Source organism: Taudactylus pleione, unplaced genomic scaffold (assembly GCF_031769625.1).
Source record: "Taudactylus pleione unplaced genomic scaffold, aTauple2 ptg000069l, whole genome shotgun sequence".
Classification (NCBI taxonomy): Eukaryota; Metazoa; Chordata; class Amphibia; order Anura; family Myobatrachidae; genus Taudactylus; species Taudactylus pleione.
The window spans coordinates 4,808,788-4,825,153 of record NW_028284471.1 but is presented as its reverse complement, the minus strand read 5'-3'; the positions used below and the strand labels follow the sequence as shown (position 1 = coordinate 4,825,153).

The following is a 16,366-nucleotide window of genomic DNA, read 5'->3' as shown; positions in this document are numbered from 1 at the left end:
TGCTGCAATCTCCTGCTATACAGACGCGACCAGCAGTAGTGGGCAGAGGGGAGGTTACAGGTGGGAGTGATTGCACTGATCGCCCCCCCTCATCCCCTGGAGCCGTCCCACTGTGCTGAACATGTGGCGTCGCTTCACAGCACCTCACATAGTAGTTTGAATGTTTTTTTGGGGTGGGGGATTGGCCACACCTCCTGGATTTGGCCACACTCCTACCAGTACCCAGGCACATCAGAGCTCTCAATGGACCTGCTGTGATAAAGCCTGAATGAGCAGACTCCCCCTTCTTTGGTATTACCCACACCCTGGAGAGCTAGCCTGCAGCAATTGGAAGTTTATCACTCCAAATACACCTTATGCCAAGTGGCACACTGAAGGGGGGTTACACTACAATGGTAGAAACTAGGTTTGGCTCCTCCAATATCTCATGAAAGCAGCCAGAGCTATCATCCCGTGCTTATGGAAATTGTTTACACCTCCCTCAGTGATTTTGAAGGATCGACCCTTATATAAATAGGAAGGACCTTACATATTTGGCCTTAAACAAAAACTCTGAATTCACCACTGAATATGCAATATAAATCACGTCTAAAGTGGAGCTCTTCCCACGCCATCTACATCCTCCTCCCGCTGCTGCCGAACTGACTTTTCTGCCCAGTAGTGTCTAACATCAGACACCATGGTCGGAGCCAGCCATGATGCGGGGAGCAGCGATTGGCTTGACGTGGCCATTTTCTATTGGCTGCCAGTCCACAACCCATAACTGGCTCGCAGCCGACGCAAAATTTGAATGGCCATCGGTTTGCAAGCTGCCGGTGCTAACTGTCACCTGCCACTGGGAATAGTCCGGTGAGATGTGTCCTGCTGGCTTGGCTGTGCCCGTTCAGTAGGTAACCTAACCCTCCCCCTCTCCGGTGCCTAAACCTAACCTCCATTCCTAGTGCCAAGCCTAACCTCCCCCTTCCCGTACTCTAAACCTAACCCCCCACCAGTGCCTAACCCATAAGCCTCCCCCTCACCCCACTACTTACCTTCGGGTTGCCAGTGCCGGGATTCTGACAAGTGTCGGGATTCCAGCTCCGGTATTATAAGCGCCGACATCCCTTTGTCAGGATCTTGATCGGATCTCAGTCTAACAGCCTTTTTAGTATTTACTGTATACAAGTAACTCTCTCTGGGCCCCATTATTAATGATCACATTTGCAATGCGATCTGGGCATATTACCACCCATGATTGCATTGCAAGATGCGATCATAGCTCTGGAATGTATTATCCGGCACCCGCAGGGACAGGGGCTCCGAAAGGAGCCCGTCCCTGCAATGTGTCGGGAGTGCTGTTGCGGCTACTGCTCATGCACAGTCCCACTGACTGCACATGCGCGGCCGCCATTGCTGGGGTGGTTTCCGGGGAAACACTATGATTATTCACAACCTGAAATGGCTAAAAAATTGTCTGGATCTTTCAGTTTGGTTTTCAAATCTGACAAATCCACGCTACCATTGTTCAGCCAATTTCATGCTGTGATTGGAGTATGCCTCCATACAGTGTGTAGTGTATGGAGGTTCTCCAACTATCAGACAGTCGTTTCATCCCTTGTCGGCTGGTCAGATGTACGATTGTGCAGTATATGGCCAGCTTAAAAATATTTTGTCTGTTGTTAAAACTACTTTATTTTTGTTGCACGTTCCCAAAATTTGTTTACATGGGCAGGACTGTAATGGGTGTAGGGTATGTGGCACACAAGGACCCCTTCAGTCTCCAGAATCAGCGCTGCAGAAATCACCAGGAAAATGGTAAGACCACTATCGGGGCCATAACTAGGGTGGTGCGACATGTGCCACGTCACAGGGCACCGCAGGGCAGGGGCCCTGCCAATTTTCTGTTTATAATCATTCTCACTTGTAGTTTCCTTTTATTTTATCCCCAGCATCTCCTGGCCTCCCCCTATCTCTTCCTTGACCGACTCCCCCTCCATCTGGCCACCCACTCAAGCACCTTAAATCACATCCTCTTTTATTTAACACACATATTTTAAAATTCTGCCATACAGGGGACCCAAACCCATCACCTCTCACATGGCAGTCAGACACCTTACTTAGCAATCTGCTGCACAATTTCTGATGGCAGTCCATGAGGCCACACTCCTTTTTCAGGTGCGCATCTTATGACCCTATTTGAAAAATAGGGTGGTGGGGCGCCAATGCTCTTTCTGGCCCAGGGAACCAAAACGTCTAGTTACGGCTCTGACCACTATTTTCCCAAAGATCTGCGCATGTGGCGTAGAGAAATCACCAGGAACATGGCACAGGTGCCATGTTCCTGGAGACCTGCGCAAGTGGAATCTGGACTCTGGCACAGTGCCAGAGTCTACTCAGCAACTGCGCTGGAGAAAGGGAGGGGCCTGCACGGTGACTGCACAAGGGCCCCACAAGTAGCAGCTCCAATCATCTCTCTTGGGCACCTACATTTTATACAGCCAAATTCCAAAGCAGATATTCTGGGGTGAGGGTGGGGGTGTCCTAATAAGAGAGATATGAGGGGCATATTTATTAAAAATTTCCAAAGCTTGGCCCCACCTAAAGATGGCATTAGCCTATAGCAGTCAATGGGCTACTATAAAATCATTTTTTCGGACGGATCAATACGTCGTCCCCACCTGACACTTGCACCAGCAGCTACTATGCGTACAGACTCCTGAATAGGAAGCACAGTGATAATGTAAATGTTCACTTTTGTGAATTTAGAGTAAAAAAAAGATCACATCCGCATTAAAAATGCAGATGTGATACACATGCCCCTAAGGCAGATTTTAGACACCACCCAGAATGGACATATGATGGCTGTGTGAGTGTGGTGCAGGTTATTAGTGGTCCATACACCATACTCATATGGCCCTGAGGCCTTTATCCTTACTACTGACATGGCTTTCTGTACTGCCCCATTACCAGCCTGCCGCTTATCAAGACAACCCTTCACCTTCCATGTAGCGACTTTTTGCTACCAAAGACTGATGTACTAGTTGTCGTGGAAAGCAGTGAAATAATTTGAATACAGAGAACATGAGACCTAATGTTGTAATTATATGTATGTCTATTCATTGTATTTAAATGCATGCCTTGCATGATGGAATTACTATAATTATCATTTTATTTGCGCTATTGTGTCGTGTAGCAGGATCAGGCGCGTTATGCTGGGAACAAAAACTACGGTGATGCGATGTCACATTTACAGTCCGCACTCCGGCAGACAGGGCGTAATTGTGCGGCGGCGGCGGCTTCAGCACCTCGGACAGCGGCCGCAGCTCAGGCACTGGCGGCGGCGCGTTATTACTGGGGAGATGGAGCGGTTACCGACAGCGGAGACTGGATGGGGCGGGATCGGGTGCGCTGCTCATTGTACACCTCCTGGTGCATGCATCTCCTCCTGCACCGCTGGGGGCCGCCTGTCTACCCGGTAGCTGGTGCTGATGCCCCTCATTCCCGGCACACCCCTGAGAGGACGATCTCTCACCCTCCGGTAGGGGTGTAACCAGACTCGGGTGTGGCCCCGGAAGTCGGCTCCTCCCATCATGGCCGCGGAGTCGGACGGTACCCGGGTGGCTCCCCGGTCCCCCCGGTACTCCCTACGGGACGGCCTCTGGGTGATGATGGCGCTGCTGGTGTTCTTCTCGGACGGGGCGTCGGACCTGTGGCTGGCGGTGGATTACCTGCAGCGCCACCGGCTGCGATGCTTCTGGCCCACTGTCCTGCTGGTGCTGCTGCCCTCCCTGCTCACCCAAAGCCTGAGTTTTAGCTGGGTGGTCACTGACCGGGGCTCCTCGCCGGCCACCTCCCGCACTTCCTGCCGCCTGTGCGCCTGGATCATGCAGGGATGCGTGCACTTGCTGCAGCTGGGACAGGTGTGGAGGTGAGGAGGGGGCGCTGCCGCTGGGGCATTGGATGGGGACAATTGGCTGGACCCGAAGGCTGCATATGCATCCCCTGGCTGGGGCAGGCTGTGTTAGCTGTAGGCTAGAGATTATTGATGCTCAGTGGAGCAGATGTGGTGGACAGTGGGATTAATAAATCAGAACAGATTGGAGTTGTATAAACGTATGGAGGAGGATAATGGAGATAGGGCGTCTGTATAAATCTCCATAAAATCTGCTGAAAGTGTCTTTCTATGAATCTGGGAATTCTCCCAATACAGTGCTGCACTCTTATGTTCATTCCCAGTCTTCCTTTTAATGTTGTATCACTGGGAGATGAACACACGTGTATCTGATAAGATAGTTAAATCCTACGAAGTACATTCATTATTCCTTCCTAAAAATAAAAAGCCCTGATGGGTTAATACATTTATAAGTTAATAAATAAAATAACTGTCTAATGCTGCAAAAGTTTACAAATGTAAAAAGACAAAAAAATTATGAAAGTAAAAATATGATTTAACTTAGAAAAGATAAAAAAGTTATAGACAATTAAAAAAGCAAACTTTGTATTTGTAGATCAGTACCAGATTTATACAACAAAATGTAGTTCAGTAATAATAAAACAGCTTTGTTGGGATTATTTACTGATAGCGGCCAATCAGAAATTATATATTAGTATAATATAGGTTAAACCAATGAAAGCCAATGTCTAGTTGCTGTGGGTTACAGAATATTTGATAGGACATGTTATAATAAAAATATGTTATTGCAATGTCCCACAACAGTACATATAATGTTAGTAATATCAGTATGTGAAATATGTAGGTCACTGTGTTCCTCATCTTACCAGATACCTGCGAGCCCTCTATCTTGGCTTACAGAGCCGCTGGCATACGGAGCAACAGAGCCGCCATTTCTACTGGCGCATGATGTTTGAAAGTGCAGATATCAGCATGTTGCGTCTGTTGGAAACTTTTCTGAAGAGCGCCCCACAGCTGGTACTGCAACTCTGCATCATGGTACAGCAAGGCCATGTGGAACCTTTGCAGGGTGAGTAGGAGCCCACGTCTCATTTATTTATGGCCACCGTGTAAAATAAGATATAGTCATCACTTATGAATTACTCATCTGTTGAAGCTTATATAATATACAAAAAGTACCTGTACCATTATGCAGCCTCAAACACATGACAGAAGACCATACCTTTACACCTATCCTTCTGATGGGATGCCGGTGCTCGGGATCCCGGTGGTCAGAACCCCGACAGGATTAGGATACCGACACGTGTCGGTCGGTATCCTAATCCTCTCGCTACCCTAACCCTCCCTCCATGGTACCTGAACCTAAGCTCCGACCCCTAGTGCTCAAACCTAACCTCCCCGCTCCCTAAACCTAACCCTCCCCCCTTAGTGCCTAACCCTCCCCCTAGTGCCTAACCCTAACGCTAACCCTCCCCCCAACCCCACTACTTACCTTCGGGATTCTGGCGGTCGGGATGTCGGCGCCAGGATTTTGACAAGTGTCAGGATTTTGTTGCCCGCGGTCGGGACTTTGACCGCATCCCCTTCTGACTCCTCTAAAACAATCAACAACATCCAACAGTATCTCTTACATTACACCTATCTTTCTGCCTGGATTGCTGAAGTCACAAAACCTACCTGTGCACCCACTGCAATAAACTCTACATATGAATGCAAAATTGTAAACTGTACAACTCTATCCAGTGCTCCCATCCTACTTATCTCTAGCATATTTGCAATGGTAGTATATGTACCTGTTTTACTCCTGGAGAGAGCAGTAGTATAAGCATCTTGTTAGGCAAGTGGTGTAGCTTCACAGTGATAATGGTATATGCTGAAAATACAGTACATAATTCATACACAATATATTACATGTACAGACAGAGTTATTAATAACTAGTAAAGTCAGATTTAGCATGTTATAGGAAATTATAAGAAGGAAAAGACAAATTTAAAGTTCAGTATATATCCTGCTGCAATCTCCTTTAAAAGATCAGGAGGTCTATTCATTATGTGAATTATTAGGGGCCGGGCAGTACCAATAATTAACATTCTTACTTGCTGTGAGCGGCGGAGCTATTCATCCGATGATCAGCTGTCCCCGCGAATAGTTTCACTGCGACTTTAGCAGTCTGATTCGCCAGTGCTAGAGCATTTGCGTAAACTGGGCTTCACGTAGTCACACAAAGCCCTGGCGTCTGGGGAAGGAGCCGGGCAGTGGCTGAGTGATCCGAAGGGATCCCTTTTCGCAACACAGGAAAATTTTGTGTTTTCGGATCTTGATGAATTTACAGCAGACCAGATCGGGGCTGAAAGGTAAGCCAGAGATATCCGTGATATCTCCTGCATTACCTTTATAATGAATAGCCTCGATTCTTCATTTCTACAAAATTAGATGAAAATGTAAATTTTCCCCTGCTTTTGTATAAATTAAGTGATGACGAATAGACCCCCTATTGTGAATATGTTTTAATGCTGCGGACTGAATACAATTATCACTCTTGTAATGCAAATAGCAGCAAATATAGTACTATAGTATTATCTTAAGTGAGAGGTATTCAGAGGCATTCGGCCAATCGGAAGCAGCTGCTGATCATCATCAGTCTATATTTTACATCGGAGTGGAGCACCTGCAAGTGATCTGGATCCAAACTGCTGCATATGCTCCTTACTTGCATTGAGCAGGGGTTGAATTTTGTGCAAACACACCTGTACTGTACTTTGAATGCGCTTATACTGTACACCCCCTCCAAAACCCATCCCTTTTAGATCAGGGGTCTTAAGCACGAATTGCGTTGCAGCATAGTTATGGATGTGTAAGAATTTGTGGTGCACATATGCATTAAAAAAAGAGATAAAAAAACAAAACCATAAATTAAATTTTCATCCATCTCAAGTTGAACACCAAATTGATCTTATATAGAATTCAAGCAGGAAGTTAAGCTAGAGCTGGTTATGCTGGTTACTGTGTAGGAAGCTATTATTGGACACTGATAAATTATGCCTTGAATCTACTATACAAGAAGCTTAAAGACTAATTAGAAAAATGTTAGCAGCATGCAGCGGTTGTCTAGGTTATGTTGATAGTACATTGAGGTTGTAGTCTCAGCTGACAAAATAGCTATATCCACTTGAAGTCTTGTCCTAAAGTCTTGTGCTTAGATTGACCTTCTGTTTCTTTCTCCTAAAATAGGATGAGATTGTGCCCCTAAAGGGCCCCATACACGGTGCGAAATGCACCTTGCGATGCGACGGCCGATCCGACGGCCGACATATCGGGCGGTCCTCACACACGGAGCGATCCGGTGGCCGACCGCCCAATATGCCGGCACCCCCCTCCCTCACCCCCGTAGAGCTGCATGAGATCGTTCACCGATCCCCCAGATCAATTGAACAAGCAGAAAGATCTGGATGACCCCTACGGGAGCGCGCCGCGGACGATATCATGCCCACACACGGAACGCTATAGCAGCGATATCATTCAAAACCATCGAATTGGCTGATGTATCACTCCATGTGTGGTGCCCTTTAGGATGTTGGGCATACAAATAGAAAAGCTCTGCATGTTTATAAATGACCTTTATTGTCTCAGAATAAATAATTTACTATCACAAGTAAAGAGTGTGGATGCAGACATAGAAAGGGATGTGGTTGCTAACCATCAGCTTACCCCCTACCTCTCGTTGTTATAGCTGGTGACCTATTTTTTCTCTGTGTTAAGCACCAACAGTTTGTCTGCTATTGTGTTTGTTTGTTTTTTCTTAGAAGAAAACACATGTGGCAAGGAAAAAACAAAATTGCTTTAAATTGCCCACACCCTTGCCCCATGTAGCTACTAAATCTGTAGGCTTTATTAACGTCACATTTAGCTTCAAGTGTCTGTTCCATTGGATTGGTGCACATTTTCCACCTAATTGCATGTTTGTAAATTAGTCTTTTTGTTCTGATAAAGTCACACATACAGGGAAGCACAGCTGACAACCTCCTACACATATAGGGTCACCACTCACTTGAAAATATAAGTCGGCATATGTATTATAGCTGCTAATGTTCAAAAATATATATAAATGTTTATAGAATATATTTCAGTTATTAATGTGAGGGACAAATATATTCCTACACACAGTAGGTGTCCTGTTAATTATTAAAGTCTAACTCTCCTGTGTAAAATGGACAATAATGGAGAAGAATATGTTCATCTCAGCTACAATATAAAAATAAATGCAATGTCAAATATCTCTAATTCTATAGCGCCATGGGAACCTTACTTATCGAAGTGTCGAAATGGCTAGGGACTTTTCATAGGTGAATCTTATTAATAGCATCTTTATATAATTGATTTTTCGCTTATGTGCAGTGACCCAGTATTACACAAATGCATTTTAAGAAAGTTTAACTTACTTAGCATTTTTTGTTTTTGGTTACTTTTGTGTAGATATGATTTTGCATTGTTATGGATGAATCCAATTAGGTACGAGTTTGGTCCTGCGAACCATTCTTCCAGCGAACTTGCACTGTGCATTTCAGTTGCAGTCCAATTCCAAACTTACATTAATATTTCAAAGAAATTAGCGTTTTTTTGTGCGCAACCTCCTGAACAGGTAAACACGTATGAAAAATATTTCAAGGTAAAAATGTGCAGTGCAGAGCCTATGGTACACCCCTCCTAATTCCTAATGAATAATCATGTACTTGGGGAGAAGGGGGGGGTGGGGTGGAAGTTTAGATAGCATAATTTGGCCAATAAAGATATGTCAGTTTTGAGACAAATTTCTCTAAACAGCTCAGTAATGAGTTTAATGATGTGGGACAGGTATGTGGAGGTGTACATGATGTGGGACAGGTATGTGGAGGTGTAAATGATGTGGGACAGGTATGTGGAGGTGTAAATTATATGGCACAGGTATGTAGAGGTGTACATGATGTGAGACAGGTATATGGATGTGTAAATTATGTGGTACAGGTATGTAGAGGTGTACATGATGTGAGACAGGTATATGGATGTGTAAATTATGTGGGACAGGTATGTAGAGGTGTACATGATGTGAGACAGGTATATGGATGTGTAAATTATGTGGGACAGGTATGCAGAGGTGTACATGATGTGGGACAGGTATGGGGAGGTGTAAATGATGTGGTACAGGTATGGGGTGGTGTAAATGATGTGGGACAGGTATGGGGAGGTGTACATGATGTGGGACAGGTATGTAGAGGTGTAAATGATGTGGGACAGGTATGTAGAGGTGTAAATGATGTGGGACAAGTATGTGGAGGTGTACATGATGTGGGACAGGTATGCGGAGGTGTACATGATGTGGGACAGGTATGCGGAGGTGTGAATGATGTGGGACAGGTATGTGAAGGTGTAAATGATGTGGGACAGGTATGTGGAGGTGTACATGATGTGGGACAGGTATGCGGAGGTGTGAATGATGTGAGACAGGTACGCGAAGGTGTAAATGATGTGGGACAGGTATGTAGAGGTGTAAATGATGTGTGACAGGTATGTGGAGGTGTACATGATGTGGGACAGGTATGTGGAGGTGTAAATGATGTGTGACAGGTATGTGGAGGTGTACATGATGTGGGACAGGTATGTGGAGGTGTAAATGATGTGAGACAGGTATGTGGATGTGTAAATGATGTGGGACAGGTACGTGGAGGTGTACATGATGTGTGACAGGTATGCAGAGGTGTACATGATGTGGGACAGGTATGTGGAGGTGTACATGATGTGGTACAGGTACGTTGAGGTGTAAATGATGTGTCAGGTATGTGGAGGTGTATATGATGTGGGACAGGTATGCAGAGGTGTGAATGATGTGGGACAGGTATGTAAAGGTGTAAATGATGTGGGACAGGTATGCAGAGGTGTGAATGATGTGGGACAGGTATGTAAAGGTGTAAATGATGTGGGACAGGTATGTAGAGGTGTAAATGATGTGGGACAGGTATGTGGAGGTGTACATGATGTGGGACAGGTATGTGGAGGTGTAAATGATGTGTGACAGGTATGTGGAGCTGTACATGATGTGGGACAGGTATGTGGAGGTGTAAATGATGTGTGACAGGTATGTGGAGGTGTAAATGATGTGGGACAGGTATGTGGAGGTGTACATGATGTCGGACAGGTATGTGGAGGTGTACATGATGTGGGACAGGTATGTGGAGGTGTACATGATGTGGGACAGGTATGTGGAGGTGTAAATGATGTGGGACAGGTATGTGGAGGTGTAAATGATGTGGGACAGGTATGTGGAGGTGTAAATAATGTGGGACAGGTCTGTGGAGGTGTAAATGATGTGTGACAGGTATATGGAGGTGCAAATAATGTGGGACAGGTATGTTGAGGTTTAATGATGGGAGAGGGGTTTTAGAACTTGCGGATGAGAGGTAAAAGTGTTTATTCCAACTTTTTACACACTTGTAAAAAAAATAACAGAAAAACTGCTATACAGAACTTTTCTGTCCCCAAAAAATGCTGGAAATGCTTTCATTTGATAAACAACACTCGCTTACTATAATTTTTTCACCATTAATTATAAGTGCAAAAATCATCCATTTGACACCTTTTAAGAAACTCCAGTACTTTCCTTATGGCCACTAACAGCCTTTATATGGTCTTGCTATCTCATTTGTCACTTTTGGGGCCCAGGGTGGTTCCCCAATTTTTTATGCACTTTTCCCAGGACACATTTTTTAGAAAAGTTGCGCTACATCACCACAACTACTGCAAATTGTCATTTCTAATTGTATCTCTCATTTTTCAGGTGCACACATCCGTGTGATGTTTGGGAGTTTCATGAAACAAACTTGCTTCAGAAAAATCGCACCTAATTTGATTGACCCTAAAGGGGCCTATCTATTAGCAGATGTATTTCTGAACGATGAAAGACAAATGATAACCCTTGAAAATACCGGTGGCTGTGCTGAATGATATCTGTCATGTACATGACAGATTTTGGCAAACGATGAACGATGAACGATATCGCATGACATCATTCAGGGAGTGGATTTTTTTTCTCTGCGGCGCTCTGTAGCTGCTGCTAATATCTTTCGTCGTTTACCGCATATAAACTGCACGATATTGCTAATATCGTAACGCTATATGTGATAATTGACCAACATGTTGGAGAGATGATAGATGCGATTTATTGGCCGCGGGAGTGCGCATCTGTCATCGTTCAGGGCCTATCCATTAGCATTTATAATAAAATATTGAACGATATATCATTCAATCGTTCATTTTATCTGCTAATGGATAGGCCCCTTTAGATGCTAGCCCTTTCTTAGGGTTCGACCTTATCTGGATGGCATACGTTGTGGTATCTTCACATGATACCCTTCACATGGCAATCCATCTATGGATGTCTGCAGGAACTTTTCCAAGGGAGCTTTTGCAAATGTTTGTAACTGACATACTGTTGGACAGCATTTTAACTGACAATATGTTATGTGAATATATCTCTTTAAGGCCCCCATTTATCAATGAAGTATAACCCCTTTACCGCTCGCTAAAGGGGTTATGACTTCCTTTCTGCATTTAACAAACAGCGGTAATCTAAGATTACCACGTTTGTCACAGCATCGCTCTTGCCATCTTTAGATGCGAGAGCGACATGGGTATTCGGCGCTGCCCTTCCGCTTCAGCGAAGCCTTCCAGGCACTGCCGGGTCCCTGTGTCATGCACATGCGCAGATGGACCGTTGCGTATGCGCATTACACAAGACCCCCATCGCTGGCAGCGTTAGGCTGCCAGCAGCCCAGCAGAGGACCTCGCCGAAGAGGAGGACTTTACTAGACCTCGCCGGAGGGGTAAGTATTGGTATATACCAGTGGATTTTTGGTTTGTATCACAGTGATACTAAACGAAAAATTGCGCTGGTGTTTACCTTCATTGATGGGGACCTAAGTTGTAAACCATAACAGCATATAGGGGGGAAGAGGGTCGGGGATAGCAAGAAGCCTAAAGCATCTTTGCTATTTCTATAACCATTACAATAGTGTCCAAAATATTTTATTTTGTTTTGTTTTTGGCCTGTGTTTTCAAGCAGCTGAAGCCTTTGAAGCTGCGTACAAGGACGCAGCCACTAGCTTCAGCACACCCTGAAAAGAGAGCCAATCTCCCCCCCCCCCCCACACCCTACCCGTTTTCTGGGGTGCTTTCAATCAGGTTGCGGTGTCCGCGCACTGCGAACGAGCCAGCAGAAGGAGATCTGCACATGCCTAGTACAGACCTGCGCATGCGAAGCTCCTCAAACATCGGCATTGTATGCAAACCATCGGGTTTATGTACAATTCTGAGCCAATCCCATAATCTGTTAGTAGCAGTCTTAAGCAAATAAGGCAAAGCGATTAACTGCAGAATCTGGTGGTCAAACCTTAAGTAACAAATCTTAAATATATTATTCCTACACTCATCAAGTACACACCACTGCCCACAAAATAGCTGTCTGCACTGAGCATTGGGGACAGGACACTTACATTATTTTTACTGTATTTTGTGTTTTAAAGTTGAAAACTGTGAAAATGTATTTTCTTTATTTGCAATGATTTATTTCTTTCACTGCTCTCTGCTGTCCTTTTTCTGTTCAGGTCTATCTGCCACTGCATCTCTCCTGTCTCTTGCCTGGATGATTGCTTCTTACCAGAAGGTCCTGAGGGATTCCCGCGATGATAAGATGCCTATGTCTTACAAGGGTGCGGTGGTGCAGATCCTGTGGCATCTCTTTACCATTGCCGCCCGAGCTTTAGCTTTCTCCCTCTTTGCCTCTGTCTTCCACCTTTATTTTGGCATTTTCATTGTCACCCACTGGTGTCTCATGACATTCTGGATCATTCAAGGGGAGACAGACTTCTGCATGTCCCGCTGGGAGGAGATCCTATATAACATGGTACTGGGTATCATCTACATTTTCTGCTGGTTCAATGTACGTGAGGGTCGGACCCGCTGTCGAATGACCACATATTACATCATTGTACTGTCTGAGAATGCCGTACTCACAGCATTGTGGTATTACTATCGTCCTGAATCAGATCTTGGTGACTTCTATGCTCTTCTTATTGTTTGCTTAGTGCTCTGTAGCTTTGCACTTGGTGTCTTCTTCATGCTTATTTACTACAGTCTCCTGCATCCCAATGGCCCAATGTTTGGACCTTCAAGCAGCAGCTGTGTATTTACTGAAGGTCCTGACACTTCCAGGGCCTCTGAAGCAGAAGCCACAGAAAGCCTTCCCCGTACTCTGCCACGGACTACAGAACAAGAAAGGGACTTGGTACCAGGAGACAGGGACAGCTGTGCTCCAGTCTTTCAAGTGCGTTCTAGTGTTCCCCCAACTCCTGTGACACGTCTTCCCCGTGCACAGGGACCTGTCATTCGTATAGATCTTCCACGCAAGAAATATCCTGCCTGGGATGCTCATTTCATTGACCGTCGCTTGCGGAAGACTATTTTGGCTCTGGAATATTCCTCCCCAGCCACTCCCCGTGTCCAGTACCGCACCATAGGGACCTGCCAGGAACTTACTGAGTATGAAACCACTGTGTGACCACTTCTCAAGAAATAAGGTGCAGGAGAGACTGAGGAATTATACTGCAAAGCCTAGAAGGATGGCTCTGCAAAAGTCTAGAGGGATAAGGATAGAGGAAACATGGAATGGGAGAGAGGCAGGAAAGATGGCCTGTTGAGATCATTGAGAACAGTGGTTGATAGTTCTATAAAATTATGGTCGCTATCAGACAGATAATGGAAAGTGCATTTCTGGTGTAGGAGAAGACGGTGTTTGGAGAGACGTAAATAGAAGACAGACACTTTGGTATGTGTATGTTGTAACAGGAGAGACTCTTCAGAGCAGATATAGGCAGCCTATGGATCTCCAGCTGTTGTGGCCTTGCCAAAACTTGTCATTCATTAAAGACAAATAGCTATGGGCTAACTGGCAGGGCATTCCAGGATGATTGGTTCAACAGATGAAAAACCACAGGTTACCTTATCTGCTCTACAGTCTTGAGTGAGTGTTATGAACCTGTAGAGGGCAGAAGCAAATGTAGAGCTAATAAAGGAAAGTAGCCACTTTGTGGTAATGGGTGATCATAGAAGGAGAAATGGGTATTTGAGACTTGACCTGGAAGAATGGTGGCCTCATAAGTTGCAGGAGACGCTTAATAAGATTTAGAGACAGCGAAATGACCTCAGTCCCAGAACAGGGAAATAACCCTGTCTGGATGTGATTGGTGCTACTCATGGTATAGGTGTGTGTGTTCTTGTAGAGAAGGTGACATATCTTCTGTGAGCACATAATTGTCCTTAGTGTACATAGTGGTGACTGTGTGTATGGGTGTATTCATATGGTCAAAGCTAGAGCCTAGAAACACACGTAGTTGTTTCTTGCTTTTGTATGTCTGTAGTCACAGCACCACACACATATCGACAGAAAACACAGACTGCGTATCGAATATTTTGAGCAGTGCTTCCAAATTTCAGGTTTGTGGGGCCTTATTTATTGGGATCAATATGGTGAATAACAAATTTCTGAAGTCACATTACCAGCAAAACAGCCATCTTGTGTTCAGTGCACCACCAAGGCAAAAAGACGCTGACAATACTATATCAAAGGGCACATGAGCTGCCGCCAAACATACCCAATTCCTACAGCATACATATCGTAGACACTTTTTTCACCCACTAGATGATATGATAAAACACTATAGTGTAGGGTAGTAGTATAGTATAGCTTGACAGAACACATCACACAGAAGCTTATGGTAGCGCAAGGTATCACTCCACTTGAACACACCTCAATCAGAGCTTCAATGTCACTTTAGTAGTCCAGGTTGAACCTTTCTGTTTGTATTTTTTTTCATACAGCAGTAGAGAAGTTTTAAGTTACACCTCAATCTTTACTTGTGAGCGTTTCTTTATTATGAAATAATCACATAGCCGTTATATAGATGTGGTTACTTGCCAGTCACAATATGATCTGGTTGACAGTGCAAACTGGGATTTGTATTTCCTGTGGCTGGAACTTGCAGGAAATCCAAGGGTTGCCTGGCTGTGTCGAGAATTACATCTAGTGGTAGATTTATCAGAGCTTGGAGAGCTTTTACAGGCTGTTTTTAAAATATGACAGTTAGGAGCTGATTGGTTGGTACTTTATCTCGCTTCAAGTTTTGATAAATCTACCCCTTAGTTTCATCACCATGATAAAATGCTCTTGTTTGTGAAGTCTAAAGTTATAACTCTCTAAAATTGGCATAGGTGATATAATACGTTTTCACACAGACAGGTTATTAGATGGCAGAAGCCTTTCAAGGTAACATAGGAAATAACACTCTGAATGCAGGAGTGGTGCATATACATACATATACAGCATTCCCAGAGCTTGGTCATCACATATAAACATATCAATTATTACATTACCATAGCCATTTTATATTATGCCTCATCCAGGGTAGGTATAACAAGGGAAGTAAAAGAGAAAGTACATTATTAAATAATGAAAATATAGTAAAACATTATTTAACAATATGGTTTATAAAGTACCATTTTGTTTCAATGTCATTGGCATGACTCATGCTTTGTAAAGAATAATGCAACTTATAATGTAAAAAAATAAGATAATAATAGTCATGTCTGAGTTCTGTCATCTATCTAAAAGGACATGACTTTGATTATCCTTCTATTTCACAGTATTGGGTGCAATATTCCATATATTCCATATATATAGCACACAGGGCTGTCCTATGTGTTTACGTTTACAAGTGTGAATGGAAATGGAACACATCAGGGTACAAAGAGCAGGTTGTGAGAGGATTTCCATTTCTCAGATTCAACCACGTGCAGAATACACAAAACGATAAAGAAATAAATGAATGCTGGTTATTAGATAACTGTTGCAACTCATATATTATAAGTGAACAAGTGTGGCCATATTTTGTATAAACGTGAACCAGATTATACAAAACCTTGCCATCAACGTGCCCTCAGCTGTGCTGGGAAATGGCTGTACCTGTAACACAGTAGTTCTCAACCTCAACCCTCATCCCCCCAACAGGTCACATTTTGAGGATTTCTGTCTGTGGAAGCAGGTGGGATAATTAATGACCCAGCAAAATAGATTAACTCTCCTGTGCTTGATTAAGGAAATACAGAAAACATGACCGGTTGGTGGTACTTGAGGACTGGAGTTGAGAACCACTTCTGTAACATTCTAAACAAGTCGTTCTGTATAATTAATTTAATCTGATTTACAGAGTACGTGCAAGAACAGCTTGTCAGCCGCATGTTCAATCATTTGTGCATGAGTAATTGCTAATTTCTCTAAGAGAAGACAGGCAGTTTTTATAATGCTGAAACAAAATGAAACCAAAATGTTCAGTCACACTGGGTGGAAGCTGCTATACGCTTCCAGAATGTATTGTAATTTATGTGTAGAC

The 16,366-nt window shown here is 44.1% G+C and overlaps 1 protein-coding gene across 1 annotated transcript; it reads left to right on the top strand.

Annotated features, from left to right (window-relative positions):
• Positions 1-3,569: 3,569 nt before the first annotated feature.
• XKR7 (XK related 7) lies at positions 3,570-13,479 on the top strand. Its single transcript, XM_088467149.1, has 3 exons — positions 3,570-3,907; positions 4,762-4,961; positions 12,527-13,479. Exons 1-3 carry the CDS (start codon positions 3,570-3,572, stop codon positions 13,477-13,479), a joined length of 1,491 nt encoding a protein of 496 aa, XP_088323275.1.
• Positions 13,480-16,366: the final 2,887 nt, after the last annotated feature.